This window comes from Gavialis gangeticus, unplaced genomic scaffold, assembly GCF_001723915.1.
Source record: "Gavialis gangeticus isolate Ggan-Ray unplaced genomic scaffold, GavGan_comp1, whole genome shotgun sequence".
NCBI classification, from domain to species: domain Eukaryota; kingdom Metazoa; phylum Chordata; order Crocodylia; family Gavialidae; genus Gavialis; species Gavialis gangeticus.
This window is the reverse complement of record NW_017729024.1, coordinates 110,907,511-110,918,740: the sequence shown is the minus strand read 5'-3', so window position 1 is coordinate 110,918,740 and position 11,230 is coordinate 110,907,511. Positions and strand designations below refer to the sequence as shown.

Below are 11,230 nucleotides of genomic sequence, written 5' to 3'. Positions count from 1 at the left end.
TGCCATGGCAGGAAAGAGTACTGGGAAAGAGTACATGGTTTTGCACTCAACTTATGCATCCACATATTAAAATGAGGTGCAATCTACAAAATCATGTCAAACAGGGTTTTTAATTGTTGTATGTTAGGTCTGTACACAGCAGAGAGATGCTTCTAATCACCACCATCTTCTAAACCAGGGATGTCAAACATAAGGCCTGGGGGGCCAGATCAGGCATGCGGATCCTCTCCCATTCCCCCTACTGCTGCTGCATACTCTGGTGGCTGCTCCAGCTGGACTGAGACCCACACTCCATGCAATGGGAATTCTGGAGCAGCTGGACCATGTGCTGAATGTGGCACAATTCAGCCAGAGCAGCAGCCATGCTACATGTCGTGGCTGCCCTGGCTGGACTTTGCCTGACGCAGTTCCCACTCTGGGATGCATGCTGTAAGCAGCATCTGCTCCAACTGGTCTAGGACTCGTGCTGCATACAGTGTTCGTAAGCACCACATGCAGCATGTGTACTGGAGCAGGTGATGCATGCAGCAGTCATCAAGCTGCCAGGCTAGCCACAGTCTGGCTGAGGCAGCTGGCTCATGCAGCATGGCTGCCACACTGGCTGGATGGCACCTTATGTGGCACGCAGTCTGGCTCCAGGATCCGCATTGCACACAGCATGCATGGGTCCTAAACTGGCTAGAGCAGCCACTGGATCTGGTATGCTCGGGGCTACGGAGGGGGTCTGCGGGTCCAATCTGGGCCTCGGACTGGCCCCACACCAATCGTCCAGCCAATTGGTCTGGATAAGTTTGACACCCCTGTCCTAAGCAGATACATAAATATTAAAGACAAACACTTCTCCATTTCTGCAATGGGGAGGAGAAGGAAAGGGACCAGAAATTAACTTAGCTAACACACTGAGGAACCATATGCACATAATATAATTCTTAGGATGGTAGAGTTAAAAAACTCTTTTATTTTGACACACATCATATTTAAAAGGTAGTCCACCAATATCAGGTCTCAGGCTGGACAACAATTATATTATTTTCATCCTTTTTCCACCTCAAATATTTCAACGTTGTTTTTCCCTGTAAAAATTAAAGCTGACACCCTAAGACTTAAGAAAATATTTTATTTGAAGCATCCAAAGCACTTTTTTAAATATAGAGAAAATTTTCAAAGCCATTAAAACAACCATCAGAATACACATTGGTAGTAAATTGCCTGCCTGCACAGTTCAAAATTTTTATCCTAAAAAAATATATTCATATGGCAAGTATTATGTAGGTCAGTCCTGAAGTCTAATGCACAAACATGACTCCTTAAATCAGTAAGAATTCTTCATGTCTAAAGCTTGCAAAAGCAAACCTCGAATGGTCAACCTTTAACGAGAACAGCAGGTTAGTTTACCAACTACTACTGCATTTGCCTTTGTTATATAAAACAGACAGCAGATGCATCTAACTACCTTTTGATCAAGGGAACATTTTTAAAACTACAGTGTACTATACCTACGGATAGCTTTACTTATGAGTAACATTTCATCCTAGGAGTCCAAAGAACTTTAGTACTTTACAGGGGTGGGTGTAAATGATCAGAATTATTACACTGCTGCTTCAGAGTCACACTGACAGTTTATATCAGCGGAGAATCAGGCCCTATAGGTCATGTTAGATAGAGGCAAACATTAAACTCATTTTATGGATAAACTGAAGACAAAGCCAGTAATTATGACAGCATCCTCTAAGCATCTGCCATTTTGCACAATTTGCTTATTTGTATCATTGTAGAAATAAGAAAATATGGGTCAGGAGGTATACAGTTAAATTCCATTAAAATCCCAGGGCATTTGAACTGGGAACAAATATGTAGATTCATGATAATTACCAAAAAATCCAGTTTGATTAATTTAACTTTAAAAGTCAAATTAAAAAGATTAAAATATTTGTAATCTTTAAAAAGATTAAAAAAACACTGAGAAAATACAAGTGGATTATAATATTATATTGTATATTATTAAAATAATAGAATATAATTGTATTATAAATAATACAGAGTATTTTAAAAGTGATCTGCAGAATCTAGAAAAAGGCTTCAGCAGCAGGTACTGAAATGACCCACATGAACTGAGAAGAGCACTTCAATACCTTCATAAGTTAAACTTGCATCCTTTACCCCTTCTTGCAGGTTCAAAGGTGGGTCTCTTGCATATACTTCACTGGGGACATCACACCCACTGTAGCTTAATATGGGAGAAAGCCAGATGCTTATAAGAGTAAGTCCCATTCTTTTCCAGTACTAGAAATTTTCAGAAAGTTTAATATTCTTATTTTATACCTTTTTAGATATAAAATAAAATAATAAACTTTACAAATGATCAATAAAGGGGGGAAAAAACGGGACTTACCTTACCCCATTATCAAGTGCCAGTCTCCAGCACTCCTGAAAGGTGGGTGTGATGTCAACAACAGAGGATTTGCTAGGATGTCGCATCAAGATGGAGTAAAAAGGATGCAGCACTCCAGGACTTGGAAAAAAAACACAAAAATTAAGTACACATTACCGATTGCTAAAACACCACTGCTCTCTTCATTTGGGACATCCAACACATACTTTTAAGGAGGTAACTTAATTCATACTCAACAGTCAAGAATCTTTAAATCAGTTTTCTAGATTATCCTGTTTACTGTGTGTTTATCTGTCACTTATTGGCACACGTTCAAAATTAATTCCAGGTTTTAGGGAGAGCCTAGTATATGTTGTTTTATAAACAAGGCCCTATGGAATCTCTCTCAAGAGATGGTGTTACATCTCTCAGACACTTTGAAAAGATGCAGCAAATTAAATTATAGCAAAATATTCCACTTAATATAAATAGTACTTAGTATAACGATCATGGAGCATTCCTTATGCTTCTACTCCAGAACCTGAAATCCAGTTACACAGGTCCCAATTCACTGTTGAAACCCATTGCAACAGGCAGCAAGATCTCAGCTTGGATCAAATTGCAGTCCCTCACCTTAATAAACCCCCCCGACACTAGCTGCCTATTAAACAGTTCTATTTATTAAATAATATATATAAAATATTGTTTATTAAAAGGGACATTTTTCTCCAGTTGTAATGGCTACATGACAATAATCACCTTTTTGTGCTGGGGTCTAAATGGAAAAGGTACATAAGTAAATTATCTTATGTGCTGACTGTCCCAGGCAATGAGGACAGGAGAAACATTTCAATGAACCCTGGAAGTGTTAGATTTCCACCCCTTTCTCCCAACTCCCAAGTATTTGCAAATCACTTTTAAAAGAAATATAATTGTTTTTGTTCGTGTTTACTTTACAACAATTCCATTAGAAGTTAAGACTTATGTCCATCAAAGAGAAATCATGTTCCTTTATGTAACAGGTATTCCCTCAATTGCCAGAGTTCTATTTACTCACTTTTTAATACAAGTTTATATTAAATTCCATTTAAAATCTATCATCAAGATTATATATGGGGACCCACCAAAATCAAGGAGGCAAGAGGTCAACTTGCGGACTGATCATGAGGCTGGGCACCATTTTCATGGGCTTTCTCCCCACCCCAAACACCTCTGGCTGGCTGAGGCCTGGTGGCTCCACTCCTCATTGCTGATTTGCTGAGGATTGTTCATTGTGTAGCCCCGCCCTTCACCACTGATTGGCCAAAACGGCTGTCCATTGTGCAACCCTGCCCTTCATTGCTGATTGGCGGGTGGGGCATGTGATGGGCAGCCCTGTGAATCAATCAGCACCAGGGTGGTTGTGAGGGGGAGGAGGGTGGAATGACGACAACAGATGGACATGCTTTCTTGGCTGCTCTCCTTCCCTAGGTGACTACAAGTAAGCTTTTTTTAAAAATTATTATTTTGTGGATTTCATGGATGCTGCCTGATTTCACAGTTTCTGCAAAATCACAAATTGAGTAGGTCTATAGATAAATAGATAGACAGAAAGACAGATATGTAAGATTTTAATCACTAGGATTCAAACCATGTTACATTAGAATAACAGTATGGAATATTTACCCTACTGTATTTAACAATAAGTTTCTTACCCAGTTAGTTTTTTTCAGTGGCAGAAAGTAGTAGTAGTGGCAGAAATCAAGTATCAGTGTATAGGAGCTAAGAAGCTGAGTGTAGAAACACAACTGCAGAAACAGCCAATGATTGTCCTCCCCAACACAGTTGTTAATCCTGCAGAGAAAGAAAGGCTATTATATATAACATACATATGTATATACATACACCCGCGCACACACAAAGCCATAGTGAGTGAGTGAGTGAGTGAGTGAGTGAGTGTGAAGCCTTGATCTTTCAGTTCCTCTGTCTCTCAAAGTATGATCATGAATATGTGGGAACAGGGGGAAGTGCAAATGTTTTCTTCATGGCAATTTTTATTAAACTGTTCTTCAGTTTTTTGTTTTCATACCTAGCTCTATGTGGGATTCTAAGCTTTTAATTGGTTGCTTTTAACTAGCTTTTTTTCCCCTTTAAACATTTTTTACTCTTTATTATAAATATAAAGGTCAGAAAATAAAAAAAAACAAGTCCCTTCCTCTTATATATACGTCAACTGCAATATCTAGGCTTTTAAAATGATGATGGTTTCCACACAAGTAACAAAGATAACACAACTTCATTTATTTTATAACATGTGGCTAGATATGACAATTCACAGACTTTTTGCATTTTAAACTGGAACCACAACAAAAGGAAAATGCTAAAACAGACTTCTTTGTTCTAGTTTATTTGACAACAAATTATTGCTACAATTAAGTGTTTAGATAGTAAAATCTTAACTTTTTAATGAAAACAGAGATCAACTATTTTTTCCTGTGGCATTTTCTAACATTTGTAGACAAAATCTATAAGCATTCCATATGTATACAGTATCAGCATACAATGACCAGAGAAACAGAGTAAGCATTAATTTTACTTAGTAACTTCTTCTTATTTATCAGTATTTTTCTTTACAGGCATACATCTCAGAGCTGGCTACCTACACAACTTTATTCTAAAGCACTTTTATGAGGAAATGTTATTGAGAGAATAAGACTGCTGCAGTAAGAGGTCTGAAGATAAGATAGCCTAATAAAAAAATTGTAAATTGAAGTCAACAAATAAGGATTTCAGCGTCCTCAGATAGTACGAAGGAATCCCAAGGCCTTACCATGGACAGTGGTGATCCATTCTCCGAACACAGTGTCCACATCTACTACAGTGATGTGAACGCTTTGGTCTCATCATATTGCATTTGTTACATAACTCCCAAAATTCTCGTTCTAGAAAGGAAAATAAAAACAGGTTAAATGAACAGTTGCTAAAATGCAAACAAGGTTATTTGAGTAACTGTGATCTCTTTTATTAGACCAACTGAATAGCTGAAAAACTTGTTCTTTGCAAGCTTCTGGGCACATTTTAATATTTTTATAATATCTTTATATACTTGATTTTCTGTGGGAAAAATATTTTTCCTGCTATTAGTATCAGTGAGGATGGCACTAGGAAATCAACAAGCAAGCATCTCTTCCCATATTTCATCTCTGGTGTAACAGGGTTAGTATAATTTTGTTACCTATCCTACTACTTTGGGCTTATTTCTGGTCCCATTTTTTATCCTACTCTCTTTGTAGTAGGATTGGACCACAAAATATGCAAGAAGTAAATGTATTTTAATGATATCTCTTATTAGACATCCAACATCTCTTTCAGCCATACAGTTAGCCCAATAAAAGATCTTAATAAATAACCCATCCTACTCCGCTTCACAGTCACTAAGACAACATGAAACCTCTGGCTCAGAATGAGGGAAAAACTAGGAAGCATTTCTGTTTCTGAAATTAGTCTCATTTTACTTCCACTTGGATATTCTTTAAATGAATCACCAAAAGAATCTCCTATGACACAAAACTGACTAGTTAAACAAAAGACAAAGCAAACATTTCTGATCTGTCTATCATCTGAGGCACAGTAAATTTTAAACATCTACTGTAACATGCCACAAAGTAGAAATTTTCTAGACAGAACAACAGAAAGACATAGAAGACAAGGCTCATGTTTCAAAGGCATATACTAAATTTGGGTTCCCAGCCTGAGACACCAAGGGGGGTGGGATTTTTAGAAATATTAACACCTACAATTCTAGCTGAAGTCACTGTGGTCTTTCAATGCTCAACATCTCCAAAAACCAGATGTTATTTGCCCTGAGTCCAGTACTCAAAATCAGTGGATGCTTGTGAAACCCATAGCCACAGTGACTTGGCCAAGATCATATTACTGACAAGGTAATGGGAAATACTATACTGACACCATGATGCTGCTAGTCATGTAAAATATACTTTACTTCTTCCTTTTGTCTTAGTTTAAGTAAAGATGTATGCTATAGAAGACGACCAAAAAGCACTGATTGTCAGATCTTGAAATATAATTAAATGCCATAATTTTTTCCTTACTTCTTTTTAAATTCAAGGAAGTCAAATATGCTTTATAAACCAAAAAAAGCTTTGCGGTTTTAATCAGGGAATTTTCTGAAAGTTTATATTGGAAAGTAATTTTCACTATGTATGGAAAAAAATTTAAATTAAAATTGGCACTTCTGAGCCTCCTGCTGGCAGCTCCCATCTTTCCCATCTTGCTGAAAAATGACATTTGCACACTGGCAATACAGAAGCCCAAATATTCGAGATCATTAAACTAGTAATAATGCCAGATGGAAACTGATTTACAATCTGTTCCCATAAAACCAGTGTCACAAAGGTGTCACTCTTTAATAAGATAGCTACCATTAACAAGAGGCTCAGAAATACCCAAAGCTAGTTTTCAAATACAATTTATACTATGCAAAAACATATCTCACCATATCAACCCACAAAATAGCACAGATCTGAAGTAATACCTAAATAAGAACTGAGACCACAAAATAGGACAAGTCACAAAAGCATTATCACAATTAACCCTAATTGCACCCTCTTCCAAAGAGGCAATAAAATTAATGAAGCCTGGGGGACTGACTCATCCTCTAACCTAATAAGTTATCACCAAGGAAGGGAAGAAAACCTATCAGCAAGAGACAAATAATGGGGAGAAATCTGCAGTGCTTTTTTTGCATGGAAATGAACGAAGCCCTTCTTCTCCTGCACTATAAACTGTTTAATTTATAATATAACAATAAGACAAAACGTGCGACTCCCGGGTAGTAAGTCAAAAACACTGCTGCTCTGTGTAGAAGTTGAAATAAGTTGTTGAAGTGCATCAGCACTTAAGATTATTTTCAAGTTTTTAAATCTGAAATATCACCATATTTTCTTGGGCTGAAGTGAAAGGCATAGTTATTAGGGGCATAGAAGACAACATTTGTATTTGGAAACACACTACGAGCAAAATTTCACCCACATATCCAAAGGTCAAAGCAAGAAGAAATTAAAATCAACTTCCATGTCTCCTTGTATTCTAGATGGCCTAACTCTTGCTTACTGGTTGGTATGGCAGACAAACACCCATGGTTTTCTCTCCAAAACAACACACCCAGGACAGTGAGTATCTAGAGCAGTGGTCTCCAAAGTGGGGTGCATGTAAATATTTATTTTTTATCTAAAAACATAAGAAAGAAATTAAGCTTTATTAATATTTAATATACGGATTGACAATGGCGCCCTCACTTGGTCCGTATGTCAGATGGTCACGTGTCATGTACAGTACGCGAGTAGTACATGTATATAATTTATAAATAAATAAATATACATATATTTGGGGTGCATGCCCAAAAATTTCTTACTGATAGGGGTGTGCGATCAAAAAAGTTTGGAGACCACTGATCTAGAGAACAAACAAATGATCAAACAGAACTGGTCACAGCTAGAGCAGAGGTTCCCAGTCTGTGGTACATGTACCACCAGTGGTATGCAGACAACCTGTCTGTGGTAGACAGTGGATTTATTATAATTAATTTATATGACAAAAATTTGCTGGTGGTACTTAAGGTTGTATTGTTCTAAATTGGTTTGGAATGTCGGTGGGTGCAATACTTATACAAAAATCTGGCAGAAGGGGAAATGGACTCTATTGTGGATATAGTAAAATACTTTTCCTATAATTTAACTGGCCATGTGTAACCCTATCTACACAAGTTGACTGGAATTTTCCCATCTCTGTTGATGAACTTGTCTAAAATGTCCCACTATAATGGCTAAGCCAGGGGTGGGCAATATGCGGCCTGGGGGCCGGATGTGGCCTGCCAGGCCATTCTATCCAGCCTGCGGGGCCCCTAAAAAATTTAGAAAATTAATATTTATCTGCCCTGGGGTGCCTGTCATGAGGCCCTCGATGGCTTGCCAAAACTCAGTAAGCGGCTCTCTGCCCAAATTATTGCCTGCCCCTAGCCTAAGCTAAAAATAACTGAACTATGCTCTCACTGAAGGAACTGCTCGGTGTTAGCCTCAGTCAGGAGGCTGCATCTGTCTGTTTAGGTAGCTGGACAAGGCAATTACAAATCTAAAGCCCAATGTCAGAAGAAAGGCAGATTTTGAGCAGGGGTATTAAACTCATCAGGCCTTGGGAACCTAGTAAATGGCATGGGACAGGTGCGCAGCCTGGATTGGGCCTGCAGAATGGCCTTGCATGCTGGACCCAGTTGTGGTAGCCAGAACCAGAGGGGTTACTGTCATGAGCAATAAATATATGCTCTTGGAGGCATTTGGCAATTGTTTACGCAGTTAAGATTAGCTAATGCAAAGCTTGTAAGTTTGCAACCTGCAAGTGGAATTTGTCTGTCACAATTTAACCAAAGTGTTGAATCTGTTTGCACTGATCATGGGACCACTGAGCCCCAAAAATAAGCAGAGCTACAAGATTAGCTGATCTAACAGGTTTTTTTAAAGGTCAAGCCATAACAAGATCTGACCCCCTAATATAATTAGCACATTCCAAGGAATCCATGAATAAGAAACTAAGGGAAGAGTAATGTTAATTTCAAACCTCAAAATAATGTGCGTAATTTGCTTATTGGGTGAACCTGAGTTCGGGCAGTAACCTTTCATGATAATTTCTAACACCTTTTGATCCCATAGGGTAACAGCTATAGGGCAAGATTATGAGTGGCTCTAAAGCCAACAGATTAGCCTAAGATAAGGCATAAAGGAACTGCAGGTCAAGTGACCAGTTAGAAGGATGGGACAGAAGGACCATCGCAGTGTGAGTGAGGACCGGATCCTGACCAAGGGACCTTCCCGGTGACCCCTCAGACAGCGTTGATTGGGGATGTCTGACTTCGCTGGAACAACTTGGTGCACACCTGGCATAGAGGGACTGCCGATAAGTTCCCAGCCCCATGTGGGAACTCTTTGTCATTCTGTCTATCTGTCGTTATCATTCATTATTAGCTCTTTATTACTGAACTATCTGTTTGTCGCATTAACCTTTCTGTTAACTGTTGTATGCTAAGCTATAAGTAAATTTGCCTTTACTTCACTCCCGACTCACCTCCTCGATCCCAAACCCAGCAGCCTCACAGCTGATACACTCACGGCGCCTAGCCAGCCTGTGACACCCAGTGCAGGTACCACATGCAACGAGTGCCCTGGACTGACCACACACTACACTTGCAGCATGGCAGCAATCCAACACACACTGCATGTAGCATGTGGGTCCACTCCAAGACCCATGAGCAGCTCCACAGGCCAGATATTTTACACCCGTGTCTTAGAGCAAATAAAATAGGACACTACAGACAGCTTGCAAGTCCAGTACTCTGTAGTACTTGAGGAGCCCCCGTAGCTAGGAACAGAACACTAAGGATGAAAACGGAGATATTACTTTGGATTCCTTCAGCCTTTGCTCCCCCATTGAAGTAGCTGCAAGACAGCCATTTACACAGGAAGCTTGAATGTCAATTAACTAGAACCAGCACAGATTGCCCCAGGGGAAAAATGTACCTCAGTTCTTCATGGGTACTTAAAGTGGGACAATGGGCTTATAAATTTGTCAGGTCCCAGAATAAAAGGCTTTGCCTATTTTGGAGAAATTCAATGTCTACGTTTAGCCTAAGGTAGTATCTCCACAAACTTTTGCTAGCACATTCTAGAAGAGACCCCAGGTGATATGCTAACTCTACAAGAGGCCTACTCTTAGAAAGCTGAACCTTTTAAACAAGATAGGCAGACAAGGTTCTTTGAGTAAATCTGGTATCTTTTGTTTGACCAACTTAAATAGTTGGAAAGAAATTTTTAGCAAACTTTCAGGTTTAAAAAATCCTTCATCAGGCTGAGGAAGTCTCTGCAGTTGGTTCAAAATCGCTGTAGATCTGTGCAGCCCCTTTTGTTAGCAGCTTCATTTATAACAGCTGATAATCTGTATTTACTGTAGGTAAATCTTCCTCTGCCTCCTTATCCCTTTCCCAGATTGTTAATGTCTGGGGTCTCATGAGCTACCACAATACACATAAATAATATACAGGAAAAGAGAAAATAAAGGAAAAGGCACCGTTAATGTCAGCTTTATTGAGAGGAAGAGTTGCACATTGGCATCAGAAAAAAAAAGAATTTAAAAAAAAACAAAACCCTTGCATCATGCATTGTTCCAAACCCACTGATGTAACCATTCAGGAATATCCTATGGCAGCAGTTCCCAATCTGTAGTACAGGTACCACCAGTGATACTCAGACAACCTGTCAGTGGTACGCATTAACAGATTTATTATTATTACTTTACATGACAAAAATTTGCTGGTGGTACTTAAGGTTGTATTGTTTTAAATTGGTGGTGCACAATCTGTCAGAGTTTGGGAACTGCTGTCCTATGGTGATCCACCAAGGCCTGCCTGACCAAACATACTTCTTTCTTTTAAAGAACTATGCAGTTTGCATGGTAACATAAAGAACAGAAATATGGGTTGTTTAAAAAGCTGAGAAATTGGCTGATTTTTCTGAATGATTGGGCATACTGTCTTTGAAGCACACACTCTACAGCCTTGCACATCTTTATCACAAAAACTTCAACCTTAGCAATTGAAGTCAGTGAATCTATTAGCATATTAAGAACTAGTTAAGGATAACCAGCTTCCAGCAGATGCCTACCTCTCTTTTCTATGTTGTGGGACTGTCACCCTGATCTTGTGGCACTACAATAGTTTGAATAAGATCACCAGACGTAGTAAAATGTCTTTTCTCCTATCTGGTACCACCATTACGCCATCCAGCGTAGGGTGTCAAGGGCCCGCAGCAAGGC

The 11,230-nt window shown here is 39.0% G+C and overlaps 1 protein-coding gene across 2 annotated transcripts in view; it reads right to left on the bottom strand.

The window, feature by feature from the left end:
* The window catches only part of ZDHHC21 (zinc finger DHHC-type containing 21), an 89,069-nt gene that overhangs the window by 58,248 nt on the left and 19,591 nt on the right, over positions 1-11,230 (bottom strand). The window contains exons 4-5 of one of the 2 annotated variants that reach the window (XM_019517570.1): positions 5,181-5,292; positions 4,066-4,204 (exon numbers count right to left, since the gene is read on the bottom strand). In XM_019517570.1, coding sequence (XP_019373115.1) covers positions 4,066-4,204; positions 5,181-5,292 — 251 coding nt within the window. Of the gene's footprint in view, positions 1-2,397; positions 2,513-4,065; positions 4,205-5,180; positions 5,293-11,230 lie in introns of both variants that reach the window. The other variant, XM_019517571.1, reaches the window with a different exon arrangement.